This window comes from Oreochromis niloticus, linkage group LG1 (assembly GCF_001858045.2).
Source record: "Oreochromis niloticus isolate F11D_XX linkage group LG1, O_niloticus_UMD_NMBU, whole genome shotgun sequence".
In the NCBI taxonomy this organism is placed as follows: Eukaryota; Metazoa; Chordata; class Actinopteri; order Cichliformes; family Cichlidae; genus Oreochromis; species Oreochromis niloticus.
The window spans coordinates 19,306,742-19,327,907 of NC_031965.2; the positions used below are offsets into that span (position 1 = coordinate 19,306,742).

At 40.0% G+C, this 21,166-nt stretch overlaps 1 protein-coding gene across 3 annotated transcripts in view; it reads left to right on the plus strand.

The window, feature by feature from the left end:
* Positions 1 to 17,638, plus strand: part of syt7b (synaptotagmin VIIb) — a 116,206-nt gene extending 98,568 nt beyond the window's left edge. For all 3 annotated transcript variants that reach the window (XM_019358207.2, XM_005466968.4, XM_019358212.2), the window contains 6 exons: positions 3,409 to 3,544; positions 8,741 to 9,008; positions 9,119 to 9,288; positions 9,617 to 9,731; positions 9,920 to 10,119; positions 12,463 to 17,638. In XM_019358207.2, coding sequence (XP_019213752.1) covers positions 3,409 to 3,544; positions 8,741 to 9,008; positions 9,119 to 9,288; positions 9,617 to 9,731; positions 9,920 to 10,119; positions 12,463 to 12,567 — 994 coding nt within the window. In that variant the 3' untranslated portion in view covers positions 12,568 to 17,638. The remainder of the gene's footprint in view (positions 1 to 3,408; positions 3,545 to 8,740; positions 9,009 to 9,118; positions 9,289 to 9,616; positions 9,732 to 9,919; positions 10,120 to 12,462) is intronic.
* Positions 17,639 to 21,166: the final 3,528 nt, after the last annotated feature.

The window sequence follows — 21,166 nt, forward strand, 5'->3', positions numbered from 1 at the left end:
TAACCACTCCACCACCACGGCACAATTACAAGTCTTGTGTCTGTGTCAAGGTACCCTCTGTCCTCTCTATGAACTCTGTTAACGATGTGCACCGTTTATTCTCACTGTTTGGTCCTTCAAAGCTCAGCAGGTACCTGGCTCTGCGGGAACTTGTTCAAATATGGTAGGTCTCATGAGAATGTCAGGTTTTCCATTTAACTCGTCTCTTTGCTTTGTAAAAGAAATTGTGTGTTAAGTGTTAAGTTGTGCTTTGTGAACTGATCAGCTGCTGTACAAACTTTACGCGTTTTAGCGGTGAAAGATTAACAATGTGTAAAACACAGACCACACACTGTGCCGGTGAGAGTCACATCAGTGGCAGAGCGAGACATCCAGGTGTTATGTAATTATTTAAGGTGGGACATGGTTCCCTAACGTATTAAGGGTCGATATTAAAAGGTTCAATTGAGTATTTTTAGCTTAACCTGCAGAGATCACATGCATGTGAGACTAATCTGCATTTGACAGACCTGTGGAACATAAACCATTACAGTTTGAATTGAGGCTGTGGTGCATTGTTGGCTCTATGACCTGCAAATCACAGGAAATAAACACGGAGTGACGAATCCATTCTTTTCTCTTCCACACCATATCCTTTTCTTTTTTTTACCCCTTCTTGTTCAGCATCGTTCTACTTCTGCTTGTCTCTTTGCTGTGTAACCCCTGTCTATCTCTCACCCCTCTTTCTCCAGCCTCCTTCTATTTTGCTTTCCTGTGTTACACGTCAGTTTGCTTCCTCTGTCTGCTTTTTAGCGTGTCTGACTCTTTGCTCAAACCAATTCTGTCCTGCTTTGTTTCAGAGCTTTTATCCCATCTTCCCTTCTCTGTGATCTAAAGCTTAATGTGTGTCTAACTGTGTCTCACATTCATTCGTTCATTCTCTCAATAAAAATAAACCATCTCCTTTGCTTTTACTCTAATTTATCTTATCTCGTGGATCATCTTTCTCTTCTTCTAATCTAACTTGCGCTGTTACCTTTGTATTTAGTATCTCACCTGCTCACTCGCTCGCTATTTCTGTCTGTCTGACTGTCACTCTCGCTATTTTTTGTTTTTCTCGCTGCATCGTCTCCCTCACTGCAATAAGCGCTTATTAGTGTTGTTTGTCACTATGCCTAGACTGGTATCACATGTTTGTATTTTTCCTGTATCCCAAATAGTTACATAATAAAAAAGCTGGGAACAATTTTTTAGCAGCATCGTTAGAATATTTGTTTCTAAAAATAGTTTTCTGTACGGATCGTCTTCAAAGTGTATGAAGTGACAGGTGGTGTCTGACAAAGTTTCACACTGGTGTATGTTTATCTTGGAGCGTTTTTAATTTATATATATATTAATAGTCAACCACTGCAAGAAATTGGTCATGACTGCTTTAATGTCTTTTTGATGCAATTTTACTACAACCTATGCTACCTGAGCAACATAAATACAAAGAAGTATCTGGATCATTGTAATATGTTCAGTTCAGTTCAATTCAGAGGTATTTATGTAGCGTAACATCACAACAACAGCTGCCTCGAGGTTCTTTATACTGCAAGGTAAAGACCGTATGGTATTCAGGAGGAAACCACAACAATAAGACGATTCCCTGTGAGCAAGCACTGTGCAGTGGTGGGAAGAAAAAATTCTTACTTTTACCAGGAGGAAACCTCCAGCAGAACCAGTCTCAGGGAGGAGCAGCCATCTGCTGCAATCGGTTGGGGGTTAGGGGAAAGAGAAAAGGGAAAAAAGAGAGCACAGTGAGACATGACAAATCCCAAAATAGGGGAGAAAGAAGAAACAATTAAATTGAATTTTTTTAAAAAAGAAACAGTTATTAATATACCCGTGTGATAGTCTGTTGCTGCACGAGGTTAACTGTGTTCACTTGTCAGTTACCAGACATTGTGTCAGGTACTCCTGTTTCAATGCTGATTAATGCAAACGTTTTCTCGGCCAATCACAATTCAGTGCATTTAGGACTTTGACTCTGAGTGTTGTATGGCTGTTGGTGCCAGATTGGGGTTTGCCCACACAACCCTCTCAGAAAAACACAAAATATCCAGTGAGCAGCCGTTCTCTGGGTGATGACAGCGGTCTGCTGCAACATTCAGATGGCAGTGACAGAATTTGGAATAAATAACATGAAAGCATGGATCCTGGCTTGTATCAAAGGTTAGGGCTGATGGTGGTGATGTAATGGTGTGGGAGATATTTTCTTGGCACACTTTGGGCCCCTTAGTACCAACTGAGCACATGTCCATCACTTTATGACCACAGTGTATCCATCTTCTAAAGGCTGCTTCCATCAAGAAAACATACCATTCAAAAAGCTCAAAGCTGAGGTCTCCTCCTCCATAGTCACCAGATCACAGGGAAATATAGCACCTTTGGGATGTGGTGAGACGGGAGAGTCACGTTATTGATCTGCAGCCGTCAAATGCAACATCTGTGTGATGCTATCATGTCAATATGGACCAAAATCTCTGAGGAATGTTTGCAGCACCTTGTTGAATCTTTGCAATGAAGAATTCAGGCAGCTGTGAATGTAAAAAGGAGCCCAAAACAGTAGCAGCCAGGTGTAACTAAAGTGTCTGCTGATATTTGTCCTTATTTACAGGGGCAGTGTAATTTTCAAAACAAGATAAGACCTCATCCAGCAGTTGCTGCAAACATATTATTGCCTAATGTCACTGTATGCTGGCAGGAAGATTTGCGTTATTTGAAACTAACGTAATGGGAAAAGGACCCAGGAGACAGAATTAAGATTCAAAGATCCAAATCTTTAATCTATGCAAGCAGACTGCCAGATGAGGTGGGCAAAAAAAACCAACAAAACTAGTTCAAAAGGTCATTTAAAGGGAAAGATTAGGAAAAATGCACAAGGAAATACCCAGAAAATCTGAAGTGGAACAGCAAGGAAACCAGAGTAACTGGGTAATGTAAGCCAGGAAGTTTACCTTACTTTACGTTGGTTTATTAGGATCTTTACATTTTCACTGTGTCATAATGAACCAACTTACAACACAAACTATGCCTCAAATCAGGGTAAACCTTTAAATTAGCCATCATTACTACAAGGCAGTTTTTTAAATCCAGTTTTACTGGTTTCTTGTCTTATCTGTATTGACAATGAATTCTCTCCCTTCATAGGCCATTATAAAACTGTTCTTTTCATTGCATTGGTTCTTGCTATGGGTAATAATAATTGACCTCCTGTGGCCTGTCTGGTAGAATATTGGTTTCTTTCTACACTTAAATACAAATTTCCGAAACAAATAATTAATATTTGGCCCGAGGAGGTAAACTACATGTAGTGAGGATAAACTTAGGAACGCTGGAAACAAGCTATATGTGTAAAAATCACTGTGCTTGTGTCTGTTTTAACAGAACTCCAGGTAACAAACCAGGCAGCAGCCCCAGAGGTCAGACTCCAGACGAGACCGGACGCCGCCACGGGCAGGGCCACGAAGCCAACTCTTCTGTTTCTGACTTGGCCAACTCGGTCACCAGTGACATGCTCATGGTAACATACACGAGTACTTGTAATAGCTCACATCTGTAGTCTGCTTTCTGCATTGATGATTTCAACTATATTTAGAGAGGGAGGACTGCTTTTGGCAAAGCCTTCTGAATCAGAATAAATGAGATGGCAGAGAGACTTCACTGGTACTTTCAGATCATCTTTCATAAACTAAGATGAAAGGTGCATGCAAATCTGGAGATAAGAAAGTGGAAGACAAGCCAAAGGAGTAGATGAAAATAGTCTAAAATGTTCAGAACTTTCACCCATTTGTGATTAATCACCGTTACAAAGAACACTGTTTTAAAAAGCTTAAATGAATACATTTAGCAGTACTGTGTATGTTTATTGCCCGTGCTGCCCAGTTTTCTAACTTATAGCAGCTAATCCTCTTCTTTGAGGCGGTTTGCAGCTTGACAGTTTATCTTACCTTTGAAAACAGCAGTTGACAGTTGAGTTAAAATGATCCACTTTCACTGACTGTGCTGAATTAAATGTCAGCGATAAAGTACAATCCCAGCTTCTTCTTTTTTTAAACAACGTGGGCCCTATTTTTGTATTTTGACAATCATTCCTATCAGTAATAATAACACCTAACCTGTCAAAGTCATTTCTGAGGGTCTGGGGGGGAAAAAACACAAAAATGTAGTGTGCCAGTGTGGTGTCTGTTTGCAGCCAAACCAAAATGAAAATATACTTTAGAGGTTGTAAATTTTCTCAGAAACCTTCAATTTTCCCCACCAGATAACCTTTTTGCTTGCTTACCTGCTTTCAAGATCACAGTGGTTTATTTGATAAGTGCAACGATTTTCTTTGATATTTCACTGTATGAGAAATAATTGACAAAGCTTCAAAGATAAGATCAAAGTTGCAATGCAGATTTATTTATCATGAGCTACGTGTCACTTACTGTACATAATGCAGTCTTTTGGTTCAAAGACGGAGAAAGCCTACGCGCTTCAGTTCAATTGAGGAGGAAAGCTGTTTGAGAAGTCTTTCATCACTCAGGAAAGTGCTTTCTCCTTCACCCTCAGCGCACCTACCTGTAGAGCGTTACAGTTAGCTGCGGCTATACAGTAAGTCAGCTGACTGAAACATAAAGCAATCATCACCCTGAAGTGAGACGCCGGGAGGGACGGCAACGTGCACCTGATTCAGAGAGGTTCGGTAATTAGCTGTGAGAGAACATGCAGTGCTGCTGTGGGTGCTGTGAGAATATGGCAGATCGGTATGAGCACTGTGTAATTATGTGGGTTTCATGGGGTGTCTGAGGAATTCACAGTGGCAGTGCCTAATGATAATACTCATTCTGGGCACTTTTGCCAAAGCCATCTATATATTACACAACCCTCCTTTCATGCTGAAAATACCCATCCTGCACTTTTGAGCCACTTGTGTGCTATATGAAAAGCCATAGTCGTATATACAGACAGTACTGAGAGGAGGGACTGAGTGAAATGGTATTGGACGTCACAGTATATATGCATCCAACCCTCTCGAGCATCTCAGGTGATAGGGGTTTGGGGGAGATTGCATGGGGGTCCTGTCAGCATCAGGTTCTTATCAGTACGTACTCTGACACTGCTTTCATTTTGTGTGGTGCTCACAGAGCGGTGGAAAGTGTGGTGTGAAAGTGTCTTTGCCTATTATCACACATCCACACATTTTCAGAGGCTTATATGTGCTTTATTTGTTTAAAGGATAAGGCTAGTGATATTCTACCGTTTGTTGCCACTGTCAAGGAGTCTAATGAAAGGATCCGAGCACCCGAGGGTTAGCCCATTCATTTTTGAATCGCAGTTACAAAGGAAAGGAAAGGGTTGTAACATTTTGACAATAATTACTCACATTTATAGACAAACAATATCTGATCAAACAAATAAAAGTGCCCCTTATGTTCTTCTTGAACATTTGCAGTCAAGAATGGCTAAAAGTGCTCATGACCTCTCCAAAAGCTACTTGGAATCAGCCGTTCTAAGAGATCGGGAGATCCGACTGGAAGTGTCGGTTGTAGAGGGGAAGTCTGGTTGCTTTTTTTCAAGACTGACAAGTGTGAACCTTTCCTGGATCACAACAACTTTGACTCACAGGACAGAAGAAGCATTGTGCATTGTAGAGATGCACAAAGGTTAAATGCTTTTTTATGTGTTCATCGAGCTGCAAAAGGACGATTTGATTCAAAGTGGAAGTATGTAGGGCTGCTGTGCTCCCAAGAGTGGCTGGCCTGCAAAGATCACACAAAGAACTCAACATGAAGCCCTGAAAGAAGTGAAAAAGAACACAAGTCAGACAGCAAAAGTGGGACACCTGCACAGATCTCTGCAGCTCCCTCAAATCTGACTTTGTTTGTTCACTGTGAGCATAAGAATGCTGCATAAGAATGGGAAAAGGACAAGAAGAAGAAAAGAGCATGTTGCAAGTTTGGAACTAGTCCCGGCCTCTTGGCAATCCATGAGGAAACAATGAATTTAAAGTTGTGTGAAGAAATTTTGAACTGTAATATCAGGGCAAAAGTCAATTGCTTTAAGCTTTGGAGAGATTTACTGATGGAATAAGACACTGACCAAGAGCACACAAGTAAATTAAAAATCAGAATGGCTGAAAAAGAACAAAAGTCATGCTTTGAGATAGCCGAGTCAGAGTCCTGACCTTAACCCAACTGAGATGCTGTGGCATGACCTGAAGAGTCCACTCAAGTCATCTCAGAAATACTGATGAACTCAAACCGGTTATGTAGTGAGGAGCAGTCCTGAATTCCTCCTTAATACTGTGCTGGTCTCATAAGCAGTTCGAGGAAACATCTGACAGGAGTCACTGCTGATAAAGGAATGCACTCGGAGAGATTATTAACTATGTATAATTAGAACATAAAAAATAAAACTGTTTATTTTTTTGTTTTTATATATTGGGGTTTAGATGAAGATCTGTCCTTGTTTTTGTAGAAGTGCTAAAATCCTAAGTTATTTTTTCCCAAAGGGTTAGCACACTTTTTCTTCCAACTGTGCATTTAACAACATGACTTCCAAAAAACAGATGTGCTCTGCGGTTTTTAGCAAATGTTACTCAAACAAGAGCAAATGATACATTTATGTGTGTTGTGTGTGAGTGTGTCTACTTCTGTGTGATACATAATATGATATAATCTATATATAGATAATATTATCTATCTATCTATCTATCTATCTATCTATCATTATGAGAAAGGAGCATGGCACATTGCTTCCATTTTTAATGTTTTTTTTTATATTTTGAGAACAACAGATGTGAAGGACGCATTGGAAAAAACTGTAAAGGATTTACATTTACTACATATATATATATATCTGTGTGTTTTGCACAAACCTGGCCACGTTTGCCTCTGTTGCACGTGGATCGCTGTGGTTTTTAGAAAAAGATTAGGCAGGCAAATTTAAAAACTGGATAAGAAGAGGGGGGGCTCTAAGAAAACGAGAGTGTCCAAATGCACAAAATTGGGAATAGCAATTTAGGCCATCTGTTGGCTGGAGGACTGCATAATGAAAAGTGAACATATTCAGCATAGAGAATGAGGCTGGGCAGCACCACCAGGATTGTGGGGGAAAATACAGAATTGGATATTATGTTTCTGCCCCTTGAATAATGCCTCCAGCTCTTCCCCCATCAGATAGCACTTTTAAAACTGGATTCTCTCCCTCCCTTCAGGCCATGTCACCATCAGTCAGAGGATGTGTCTGTCAATAGATAATCTGCTTTTCCAAACAGCCATGCAACCGGCTCTGCCCTTTTCTTACGGGGGATGCTAGCCATGTGACGTAACATCATGCTAGTTTACCACTTACAAGCTGTGATATTTATGGTGAAGTTCAGAATTAGTGCCCCCCGTGGAGTGGAGTTCAAGTCACTTGTTTAGTGGTCGCTCCTCTTTAAGTGTTCAGACTGTGTGACCATGCTGTGAATATTGCAGAGCTTGACCCTCGATTGAGATCATAGCAGTGCAGCTCCCGCGGTGCTACACTTTTATACCTATCCAGCCCCAGTTCATTAGGGAAAAAACATAAAGTAATGCAGTCTAATGTAACAGTCTTATATTCAAAATAACCCCCTCATTATCACGTCAGTGCTCTCTGTTATAGGGACTTTTTATATACCTTTATGTACTTAAATCTGAGCAGTATGCTTAGATTTCAAACACTTTATTATCAACACTGACAGCAGCATTGTCGCATGGCTATTACAGATCTATAATCTAAAGAAATAGCTTTTTAACTTTAGAGAGGTGCTATAAAATCGTTCACAACCGGTTTCTTTTTCCACCCAGGCATACAAACTCACATAGCAACTATGGCAGAGTCACCGTACAAGTCTGTTAGTGTGGATGGGCTAATGATCAAACCGCCACCTCTACTACCTGAGCAACACCACCCCAAATGACATATGTACAACATACTGCACAGTGGGTGGAAGTTGTTTGTAGAAAGTAGTGTATCTATCTACTCGCAATTTGGACACACCAGTTCAGCAGCACGAAAAATGACATTATCTGCATTAACACATATAATTCTTTAACTGGAATCTTATCTCCTTGTAAATAAAACAATGATTGTTGTCTTAAGCCCAAATTTATCTCAACTGAAACAAAATTCAATTTATATACATTTAATTATTTTTTTTTAACCAATTGGTTGTTTTTGTTTTTTATTTAAGCAGGAAGTAAAAAAAACATTAAGTATCTCTTTTGCAAGATTGTGCTGGTTCTCTTCCTCTGGTTCCTTCAACATCTTTTTTTTTTTTATACTTGTCATATTTCCACCCTTGGCAACAATAACTACAATCATTTGGCCTGGACTCCTGGGAACATTCACCACCGCCCCATGCTTTCTCCACTCTTGCTGATAATGGCTCTCACTGCTGTTCACTGGAGTCTCAAAACCTTAGAAATGGCCTTGTAACCTTTTCCAGAGTCATAGATGTCAGTGAATTTCTTTACATCTTTTAGCCTACTTCACTTTGTCAGATGGACTCTATTCAAGTGATTCTTTGGTCAAACAGGAATGGCAGTAAGCAGGCCTGGGTGTGGCTAGGGGAATATTTATTTATTTATTATTTATTTTAAAAATGAGTATGATTAAAGACTTTTCACAGTGCTGTAAATCCTCCAATAAGATAACCGAGTTGAATAAAAATAAATAATGCCCTGCTTATCTCCTCTTGTTCTGTCAGCTGTCACCAGGTTCAGAGGAAGAAGAACATGAGGGTCCAGTGTGTGAAAAGCTGGGTCGTATTCAGTTCAGTGTTGGATACAGTTTTCAAGACTCCACCCTCACTGTGAAAATTCTCAAAGGCCAAGATTTGCCAGCTAAGGACTTTTCTGGCACCTCTGACCCATTTGTCAAACTGTACCTGCTGCCAGACAAGAAGCACAAACTGGAGACAAAAGTGAAGCGGAAGAATCTAAACCCCCACTGGAACGAGACCTTCCTGTTCGAAGGTGTGATCAGGAAGCCTTTCCTTAAACACATTCACAGCACATGCAGGCAGTCATTTCTGTCTGGATCATTGTTACATATTAAGACTATCATGTGTGAATCTCTTTCTCAGGGTTCCCCTATGAGAAGGTGGTTCAGAGGACCCTGTACCTCCAGGTTCTTGACTACGATCGCTTCAGCAGGAACGACCCAATAGGAGAGGTGTCCATCCCACTCAACAAGCTGGACCTAGCCAACATGCAGACTTTCTGGAAGGAGCTGAAACCATGTAGCGATGGCAGTGTGAGTAAGAAGGAAAGAGGCTGAGTAGAGGAAAAGAAGATAGACAGGAAGGGAGGGGGCAAGATGAAGAGAAGGAGAAGATGGGACAGAATGTAGCGGGTGATGTCATTCCTGGCTGCCGTGATGCTCCCATGGGAGATGTAGCAGCATGCTGGAGGGAGAAGGGATAGGGAATATGGAGAGGCTGACAGGTAGATGAAGAAAAAACAGGCAGGCAGAGAAAGCAAAGGAAAAATAGGATGAGTGACAGAAGGGAGAGCAATGCAATAAGGCAATTAAAAATAAACAGTTTGTTATTGATTTTGTTATTGTCTATGCTTTTTTCCAGGGAAGTCGAGGGGATCTGTTGGTGTCTCTGTGTTACAACCCCACAGCCAACACCATCACTGTGAGCATCATCAAAGCCCGCAACCTCAAAGCCATGGACATTGGAGGCACTTCTGGTATAGATGCTCCTTCATCTTCCTTTTTTCAATACATTTTTACATTCCAACAACAGAAAATGAGAAAATAGCACGTTTATATTTCATTTTTGGTTTTGGTTTTGGTTTTTTGTTCTCATTAAATCCCCAATTCTGGTAATTCATGAATGCTATATTGCTTCATAACTGGCACATTTCCCTCTCCTCAGACCCCTACGTAAAAGTGTGGTTGATGCACAAGGACAAGCGTGTGGAGAAGAAGAAGACGGTGGTAATGAAGCGCTGTCTGAACCCTGTTTTCAACGAGTCCTTCCCCTTTGACGTGCCTGCCCACGTGCTGAGGGAGACCACCATAATTATCACCGTCATGGACAAGGACAGACTCAGCCGCAATGATGTCATTGGGAAGGTATCTCCTTCCCACTCCTCTTCTTCGCCTCTTCCTCTCTTCTTCTTCTTCCTCCTCTTTTTTTTCTCTCTTCCTCTGTGTTTTTCTGACGGTCTGTCAGACCATCAGCAGATGATCAGTGAGCCAGTCTCTACTGACCCCTGCTGGAACATGCAGTTCATTCCCCTGTGCTGTAAATGAACTCATATGCAGCAAACAACAAGCCGCTAATTTTAAGTGTGAAAGTAAAAGTGTGCTTTATTTAGACTTAATAGTACAACATTTAGGAATGGCACAGAGGCAGATGCAGATACACACAGTCAGTAAACTGCATATTTACTGTTTTGGCTAAATGCAGATGGTGAGTTTAAACCTTTCCAGCTTTAACCAGAATATCCCCTTTGATGCCTGAATGTCTTTGTTGAATTAGCTGATCAACTCTGAGAAAGATTCATGTATTTCTGTTACAACATGATTAAACATTTTAAACTTCTTATCTGCATCTTATAGTTTCCTAAAGTGTTTTATAATGTTTCGTAGTTTTAATGCTTTCTGGGGAAAAAATCTAATAAATTGCAGCTTATTTTAGACATAAAAAGACAAATAGATGTACTTTACTTTAAACGGCAAATATGAACCCAGTACTGTGCAAAGGTCTTAAGCCACTCCTCATTTCTTTATATTTTGCAGCCAAGGAATCAGAGTTTCTCGTGACTTTTTAAAGTGGTCTTAAAGAATAGTTTTCCAGGGTTTCTGAAGATCTTTCAAATGTTGTTTTTGGACATTGGCTGCTTTTTCCACTCATTTTCAGTCTTTCCCTTCACACACACACAAGCAGGCAAATAACTTGAGGGGATTAACCAGTGCTGCGTCTAAACATGACAGAAAATTTAACAAAGAACCAACTATAAATTTGTATCCTTTTTTGTTACTAGCTGCCTGTCGCAAAAAAATACATAATATGTTCCCATTTCTTTAGTTGAATCTACAAAGATGCCAAAAATAACACAATTTGACAGTATAAGATTGCATCTTTCGACCAACAAGGTAATTCCCAAAGAGCTATTAGCTTTAAGCTTGCCATATCGCAGCATGGTGTTGAGTGTGTCCTCAAAAAAATATGAGGAAACTGGTCAAACAGCCAACATCCAAAAAAAGAGCTTTGAATGTCCTTCAACAAGCCTGGAGAACTGTTCCTGAAGACTACTTAAAGGAATTACAAGAAAGCTGCCTAAAAGAGTTCAGGCTGTGTTGGAGAATAAAAGTGGTCACACCAGATATTGACTTTCAAGCCTCTGTTTTTACCTTACATGCTGTATTTTCATGTATATTTACACCTGCTTCAATAAATCACTACACCTATTTCTCATTTTACAAGCAAAATATAAAAATTTGAGGGTTGGCTCAAGGAGTTTTGCAGACCATTGTTTATGTATTCCTTTGTGCTGCTGCCTGTAGACAAAGTCACATTGGGTGCTCTGACTGAACAAGTGTGTTACGCTTGCTCAACAATTAATATGAATTAATTCACTGGACATGCAATTTAACAGTTTCTGCTTCGGTTGTAATTACTACCAAATTAGATTGTTCTTTTCTCGAAACTTGTGGGATTTGTCAGGATTTTACAATCCCATAAAACCACAGTTTCTTTATCAGTTTTATCCCATAACTGCTTCAGATATCAGACTTAACAGTAACCAAAATAACTCTTTTTTTTCTTGTGCAGAGTGAAGGATTTGCTTGTTTTTAAAACCAAACACCAGCTTTTCTATAAATAAACATATGGTATATGTATGAGGAGAATAAAAATGGAATACACCAAAGCTTAAATCAAATCTTTGTTTCATCAGGCACTTAAAAAAATCTATACGCTGTGTACAGCAGGGAAGAGCATTTACTTTATAAGGCTTTCATACACATCTACAATATTTACAGGTACTATATGTATTCCCATTCTAACCACATATATTATTTTCTTTCATGCCGCAGTTGCCTATTATTAGAATAGCCTCGTGGAATAGAGAACAATGAAAAAGTGAACAATTTTTCATGTGGAATCCAGGAGTTTCTTGCTACATTAGAATCGCTTGCAGACGAGTCTGTGTTTGATCCTATTAGTAACAGCATTAGCCTTTCTCAGAGTTTTTCACTGGGTGAAATCTCTTGCTCTAATGGCTTTTTTTCTGCTCTGGATTTGAGTTAAATTCCAATTAGAGCAGCAGGCTTAGTGGTGAAAGGGCTACACTTAAGAGTCACAGTTTTTTTTGTCTCTTAATACTCTGTTTTATTGGGAGCATTCTTTACAAATAACATCTATCTCTGTGTGGCTGTATAGAAGTTACAGTGACTGTCTCTTCCTCACAGATTTATCTTTCATGGAAGAGTGGCCCTGCAGAGGTAAAACACTGGAAAGACATGATGGGTCATCCTCGCACTGCCGTGGCCCAGTGGCATGCTCTTAAGGCCTGAAGGACCCAGCAGCCAACCTGCCTACATTGTTTTCCCCTCGAGAATCCCCCGGCCCCGCCCTGCCCCTGCCCTCGGCACATATCCCCTACTACCTAAATGCACTGTTGGGCTTCAGACCATCTATCATCTCTTTGTTCTCAGGCCTCTTTGATATTCCTCGCCCTCAGTTCTCATGACACCTTCCTTAAATTTCACCCCTGTCAAGATCTGATTCCCGCCTGACCCCGTCTCATCCGTTTGTCTGAACTTAAAAATGTCTTTGATGTCATATGCTCTCCTTGTTCCATCTTTCTTTTTTTCTCATTTTTTTTCTTCCACCTCTTCCACCATGTTTCCCTAATGCTTTACATCAGAGCAGTACCTCTTAACACCCGTAATTACAAACTACCAACCAAAAATGGATCAAACAGGCATTCCAACCATCCGCTGTGGCAGCAAGATGGGCAGTGTTCAGACACGCATGAGTGTGAACGGCACTGACCTGCGCAATCCATTTATCACCTACTTTTGGTATTGTGGTGAGGAGTCTCCCGCTCTGCTCCTTGTTTTTTTGTTTGTTTGTGTGTTTGTTTGATTGTTTGCTTGATTGTTTGAATCCTTCTGTGTTTCTGTCTCTCTTCCTACATTCCTTTAAAATGCCTAAAAAAAAAAAAATCGGGAAAAGCGGCACAGGCAACAGAAGAGCGATGGGCTGTATTTAAAATGGACAGGAACTGGACTCTGTCACTCATCATGTTTTTCACTCTTCACTCCTCCTCCTCCTGCTACCACTGTAATAATTCTCCCTTGGCTGGAACCCTTTGTCGTCTGTGCGTGCTGTGGGTGATGTGCTGTAACCCCAAATGAAGATTGTCAAGAAAAAAATAAGAAAAAAAGGATATGAACATGAACATTTAGCACTGGTCTAAAAGGGGCAAGTGTCAAACTGCTTTCCTATTTTCTTTAACTCCCGATGGACAGAAAAAAAGAGTAAAGTGATTAATGTTGTGTTTTATTTATTTATTTAATGAGTTTTGTTTCGAAAGAACTTAGAGAATCAACCTGTTCTTCCAGAAAATAAGCAAAAAGCAGCTTCCATGAGTGCGGAAGTGTGGGGATAATGTGTGTGTGTGCGTGGGTGCGTGCGTGCGAGTGTGTGTGTGTGTGTGTGTGAGTGTGAGGGAGGAAATATTTTAGATTTGCACGGCTGAACTAAAAATATTGTCGAAAACCAAACTGCCCTTGGTGACAGTGACAAAAATTGAGATTAGCTGGACATGTGGGTGGAGGTCACTGAAGTTAAACAGTCAGTCTGGTCAAAATGCAGACCTGCATACACAACTTTCTAACACGCCCTTTAGTGGTCTCAGGAAAGACAGCTAGTTTCAGTTTCACATGTAAAAGATTTCAGCTCAGAAAATCAGACTAACTGCCGAAAATATATAACAGAGGATTTCATTGTCAAACAATTTACCGCTTTGAATTTTAACGTTGTTATGTTTTGGTAAATGGACATAGTCCAGAAACCTCTATGTAAATGGTTTCCTTTGAGAGCAGAAAACAATCTGTGCAAATTGTTGACGACATATAGACATGGTAAAGCAAAGGTCACCCTTTCTCAGTTCTGAAGTTTTACATACCAGCACATAATAAAAAGTTATTGAAATGTGGTAAATACAACCTGAGATGCACAACAACACATTAGTTTAACTGAAACTAAGCCAAAATGAAGAAGCAGCGTGTAGAAAGCTTGTAGAATCGCCTTTAGCAGCAATAATTTGAGGTTAAGAGCTGGAATTTGACTGGGCCTTTGCAACACCTTAATTCTTTGCTTTTCTACAGTGTTGTAGATTTGCTGCTGTGCTTGCAATATTATTTCAGCCAGGCTTTAGTTGTCAAACAAATGGCCTCACATTTGACTCTAGAATAGTTTGGTAAATAACTGCAAGTTCTCCAGGTCCTGTGGCTGCAAGCCCAAATCATCACCCCTCCACCACCGTGCTTGACAGTTGGTGTTTGTGCTGATCTGCTGTGTTTGGGTTTCTTCAAATGTGGTGCTTTGACCAAACATCTTTACTTTAGTATCATCTGTAAAAGACATTGTTCCAAAAGTGGTTGTGGTTTGTTCAGCTGGATCGTTGCAAACCTAAGCTGTCTTTCTCTGTGCAACCTTTCCAAACAAGCCCAATGACAGTCTTCTTGTAATTGAACTGTCATTAACTAAATTTTAACATTTAACATGCTAACTTATGCCGGTAGAATCTGAGATGCAACAGTTGCTTCTGTAAGATCACTGATTGTGTCTTTCCTCTTTGGCTTTGTGTTAGCACACACCTGAGTGCTACAGACTAACAAACTGCTTTTATAGAGCGGGTGACTATTGGGTCCTGACTGCTTAACCTCTTAAATTCAATGGAAACAGTGAGGTGTACATAGTTTTTCACACATTTCGGCATTTTGGCTTAATGTTTCTTGAATTAAAAAATGACACTGTGTGGCATGTTTTATACTTCATGTGAGGTTGTATTTACCTCATTTTAAGACCTGCTAGGACAGATTATGTTTTTTATGTCTTGATATTTAAACCTTTTTGTTTTTTAACATGACTACGTTTTCCGAGTTTATAAGAAAATATTGAGTCCTAAAACTAGAATTTCACTTTTTTCCATCACATTTCACTGCTGTGGTACCGCAGCAGCCAAACGTTAATGCATGGCTTGATAACACTAGTGATAGATTGGCAAAGCATTTTTTGAGATCTTATATCCTCTTTCTATCTTTTTACTGCTGTTTTTTTAACCATCTCCAAGATCTCATGGTGATAAAGTGCCCAATCCTACACCATGGCATTGCACCAATATGCAATACCAGCAAGTTTCACCAAGTCCAGTACATCAGTGGCAGTGGCCAGAAACTACAAGAAGAATATTTCTTACAGTATTAACTTAAAACTGGCTGTTTTGGTGCGATGCCACTTTGTGCGCTCAAGAAATCTCAGATTGTATGTGCAGGCTCCGCCTGGGCAAACTGCTCTGGGCAGCCATGAGTAATAGTCAGTAGTAGTCAAAAGAAAGCAGACCTTGAGGGGGGTTTTTTTTTAATGTATTTATGTAGTTGAGATTTGTGTTTTCAAGGTTGACCATGAACCTTTAGACTTATTTTTTTGGGATGAACTGACAATTTCTGAATACATGCAGTAAAATATGAGAAGAAATCACATGAACATTAAATCAGTCAGCCAGTCAAAACACATTATCCCTATAATGTTATAAGGATATAGCCTATGTTACATTGTGTCGATCAACTTCATTTAGTCACAAAACACATCTGAATACACACACAAAACTTACAAAAAATCAAAAGTTTATAAACTATTACAAGATTACAAATTACAAATATGCCCAAAATACAAAATAAGACTGCAGCCACCAGTTACAGACGAAGTCAAGAGATTAAGAGCCCAGGAATATCATGGACTACAAGTAGGTCTTTAATCTAGACTTAAAGACAGCAGCATTTGGAGCATTTGTAACGGACACGGGAAGTTGGTTCCACAATTGTGGAGCTGCAGCTGAGAAAGCCCTGTCACCTTTCTGTTTGAAATGAGAACTGGGAATGTAAAGTCAGAGTTTGTCTTTATTTAGTTATTTTTTTTTAAACATCTTTGCTGCCTGAATGCGACCTCCCTCAAGTCCTGTACAGACACGAGCTGTTGGGATGAATGGAAACAAATGAGAGTAATAACACCTGGGGTTGGGAAAAGTCTTTTTACATTCCACCGTTTGTTTTTTGTCTACTGGATGTATGTGCGTGTGTTTACACTGTGGTTGAATGTCAGTATTTGAACTTATGTTTGTGTGATTGTATTTACTGTGAGTCCCTGTGTGTATATCTGCACTAAGTTCTATTTTGCCAGTTTAATACTGAACAGCATTCTTTGCTGTTTTTATTCTGTATGAATCCAGATGTACAGAGAAGTATGTTCTTTTCTTCTTTTTTTAAGTTGTCACTTCTTGGAGAATCACTGCACTTGTTGACGATGATGCTGGAACAAACCTCTCTTCACAGCAGGCTTATTTTCCTCATGTTTGGAGGACATTTAGATCTCTTATACATGAGCGGAGAGTGAAGGTCACAAGAAAAAAGCTTTACAACAACCCTAGATAAAAGTTGCTCCATTTGACCGCCATACACCAGATTTTCAGTTTAAACAAAAGCAGCTGAAGACATTTTTCCTCTATGCCCTATCTCACCTCTCTAAGTGGACCAATCTAATTCACCAAGGCCAAAAAACGAAGGGTTGCTCCTTCACGTCACAGCTGATGCTCCCTCAAAACACCCCCATTGTGCACACATGCTTTCTGGCACAAAGTATTCTGTGTGTGCCTTATGAACCCCGTCACGCCTTGCTCTTCACCATATGCGCTCCCTCTCCAAGTGTCAGGAAGGGAGGAGGGGGAAAAAAGGTGAGACAGGAGATAATCATCACCTCTTTGCTTCACCGTTAGCTACATCTCAGGTCAGAGCAGAGCCTTGGAGCATCCCAAAATAACCACCTCTCATAATCATCTGTCTGTCCTGATGTACTGCCCTGCTGACAAAGCATTACATTCCAAAGGCTTAGTGAAAGTCAATCAATGCAATTTAAATATTGGTTAAAGATCAGTCAGGGTTTGATACATTTTTTTAAGAAATCGAGCTAAAATTGTCTTTCTACACTCGTCACTGGCCAAATACCACACACTGGTAAAGTTTACTGGACAAGCTCGCATTTCTGTTTTAGGGCATTCTCTTTAGGGACTGCTTGAGACAAAGAGAGGTTAACCAGCAACATTTTAATTTATATACTGACTGTATAAAATGATTGTGAAAATGTTCTGTATGGAGAAAAAAAGAGAAAAAGAACCATCATTACTAATGGGGTTGTAGATATCTATCCTTGATATCACAAACCTGCCTGTTTCACTCCCTTTCTCTTTGTAGTTACACATCCGTGGGGTGCACAATGTTAAATATTGACCATTTATTTTTTTGAAATCTGTACAGTGTATATAATGATATAAATGTGTATATAAAACAAAGATACTTCTGGTCTGGTATTGTTATGAATTTTTCACATTTTCTTTGGTTTGTTTATATTACTTTAACTCACACGTGTATTTCACGGTAATAGTTAATTCAGTCTTTATTTTAAGGTTTTGATTACTGGCTACCAGGGTCAGGAGCAGACCATACGTGCTGGATGGGCAACCAACTTTGACACTGGGGGAGGCATTCGGCTCAAGACAGCAATATATGACAGTACAGTCATGGAGACATTTAGCCACGACTCTAAAAGTGCAAAAATATCTATCTTAGATTGCAGAGGCAAAGGGGGAGACAAACAATAGAGACTTTTTCTCCACACAGTAGGACGGGTGACTGTGAGCGCATAGCGTCATCAACACATTTACATTTGTTTCGCGGTTTTTCAGTAGAGTCGTGCTTTGAAACTAGTTCCCAAAGCCTGACCTGCATCGACCTATCTGCTCAGTGTCCTCCTCAGAGTCGTGCTGATTACCTCAACTCATGCAGAAGCACTAAACTACTGTGCTCACATTACAGTAACTTATCTGTGATATGGGTGTTTCAGTTTTTCATTACCAAATTGTATGAATTAGTGTAACTTACAGTTGAAGTGCATCAGTAAAATGCAGCTGAGGGGGCGTAGTCACTCTATTAGGTGGGCCTAGACCCCTGAGATCCATGGCCACTTCTTGCCAGTAGTGTGTTGGACCTTTGCTTTTATAACTGCCTTGTCTTTGTGGCATACATTGAATAAGGTGCTGTGAACATTACTCAAAAATTCTGGTCCATGTTGGCATGATAGCATTACACAGTTGCTGCAGATATGTTGGCTGCACATCCATGATGTGAGTCTCCAGTTCCACCACATCCCAAAGATGCTCTGTTGATGGTGACCTGGTGATTGTGGAAGCCATTTGAGTCATGTTCAAGAAACTAATTTGAGATATTTTAAGCTTAGTGTCGTGATGTGTTATCCTGCTGGCAGCATCCGTCAGAAGATGGATACAGTGTGGATATAATGGAATGGATATGCTCAGCAACTCTTCTAGGCTGTGGTGTTGGTGCCAAGAAAATACCCTCCACAACATTACACCAGCCTGAGCTGTTGCTCCAAGGCAGGATGGATCCATGCCTTTATGTTGTTGCCATATGCTGACGCATCTGAATGTCAGAGCAGAAATCAAGACTCAAAAGGCCAGGCAACATTTTTCCAACCTTCTGTTGTACAGTTTCGATGAGCCCATCTGACCTGTAGCCTGAGATTCCTGTTCTTAGCAGGCGGGAATGACACCTGCTGTGGTCTTCTGCTGCTGTAGCCAATCTGCTTCAAGGTTCAACATGTGCATTCATAGATGCTCTTCTGCATACATTGGTTTTAATGAGTGCTTTTTTGAGTTACTGTTGCTTTCTGAGCAGTATGTCCATTCTCCTCTGACCTCTGGCATCAACAAGACCTTTTTTATTCAGAGATCTTCCACTTTCTGAATATTTTTTAGAACGTTTTTAGACCATCCGCTGTAAACCCCAGAGACGTTGGTGTGGGAAAATCCCAGGAGATCAGCAGTCTATGAAATGCTCAGACTAGCCCGTCCAGCACCAAAAACCGTACCATGTTTCAAAGTCACTTAACCCCTTAAAACCTGAAATATTAAATCATTGCCAGAAAAATTTAACTTTTTGAAAATGGAGAGTTTATGTGACAAATTTGTTACAAAAAATTACATTTGCCACGTGATTGTGTGCTGCCTGGAGAAAAACCTGGAGAAGCTCCAGCTCCTCAGTGACTCTAAGCTGAATAAGCAGTTAAGAAAATGGAATGCATTCATAATCCACGTTAATCAAAATCACAGAAGTATTGTCTGTTTCATGTACTTCAAGTATGAGAAAAAAAGTAGCTGGTCTGAAGAGCATTATGTATGAAAATAATACGCATGTAGCTCTAGCTTGAAAGAGAGTACCATAAATTAAACTGTTCTATGCAAGACCAACCTAAAGGTTTGCAATATGATTATCCATGTCAGCAAAATAACAAAAACAGTGTGGCTGGTTGGCTACCCAACCAACATCAACATGCTATCTAACATAACAGAGGTCTGTTTGCGACGAGCTCTTAATGTGCAGTTTTTCATCCAAAGATGTCTAAAGATTTTTGGGTGTTGATATCATCCACCTCTGTGTAGAAGCTTAATTCCAAATACACAGTCAGCAGATAAAATTTCAGTTAATTCATCCAATGGTGGAAATACATAACATCAAATTTGCTCCCTGCTTTCCTCTTCCTTCAGCTCAGGCAAACAACAACAACAAAAAAAAGAGGTTTGGTTTTAAGGGTAATTAACATGGATCTTTAGAATCGGCGCTGATCTCTAGAATTAAGCAAATTGCCTGCTCTGCCTCCTATACACTAAACTGTCTCACTGCAAGCGTGCATGCATGTAATGATGACAGAGGGTGTTCAATTTACCAACTTATCTAACACTTCCGTCTTCAGAATAAAACCTGGCATGCCTCCTCGCTCAACACTTTTCTTATGCGCACAGCTCTCCAGCAGGCATTGGAAGACAAGAGGCGCACTAGGGGTGCTGCTGCAGGTGGTGCTGGTGGAATAAGGAAACAAAAGCACATGAGATTGAAATTCCAGGGGAGCAGAGGGTGACGGCAGTGCTGAGGATAAAACAGAGAGCTGTCACGACACGGGAAGCAGCAGTGGAGGATGACAGGAGCGGCGGGCTACAGATAGACACAGTGGGTGTGTGTGTGGGCAACTGATGAATATACACTCTAAACAAGCCTCAAAGCAATAAAGACCTGAATTGTGCTTCCTCTGCATGGGGGATCTTAAGGTGTTATTCTTTCTTTTAAGGCAAGGAATTGTGACACCAACAGTGGATCACATTCAGGTCTCCCGGCTGCAATGGTGATAAAAATATTGAGGTCATTTATGTGTAAGTGAAAATGTAAAATGACTTTAATGGTTTCTTAAGTATAGTATTTAATGCACATGTATTAGGTGCATAATAAGCTTTAATAATGAATGTAAAAGGAGCTGTTCTATAAAAAAAGACCCCAGTGTCATTCATATTATTACGTTATATTATTAATCACATTGAAATTGCTATTAGATTGAGTAATTATGTGTAGGCTGTCTTTTATTGTTAGAGCCAGTCACGGTGGATCTAGTTACTGCTACAGATTTGGGGGCTTTTTTCCTTGTCTTTGGTCTTTCTATGTTCTTACATAATTTAACAATTTTTGACAAGCATTAAACTAAGAAAAGAACAAAAAGAACCCAAAAAGTTTAAAAAAAAAATTATATCTGCCCATGTCCTTGGTTAAATAAATACCCATGCTTACCCAAGGCAAGAGTCAGGGTGCACCATGGATTGATCACTTCAGAGTAAACATAACAACTGGTAAATCTAACGTGCATGTTTTTGACATGTGCACAGAAAGCCTTAAAAGCACAAGGAGAACATGCAAATAACTCTGCACATATAAACCTCAGCCAATCAGAAGGTTCAAACACAACCTTTTGGGTGAGTGAACACTTGAT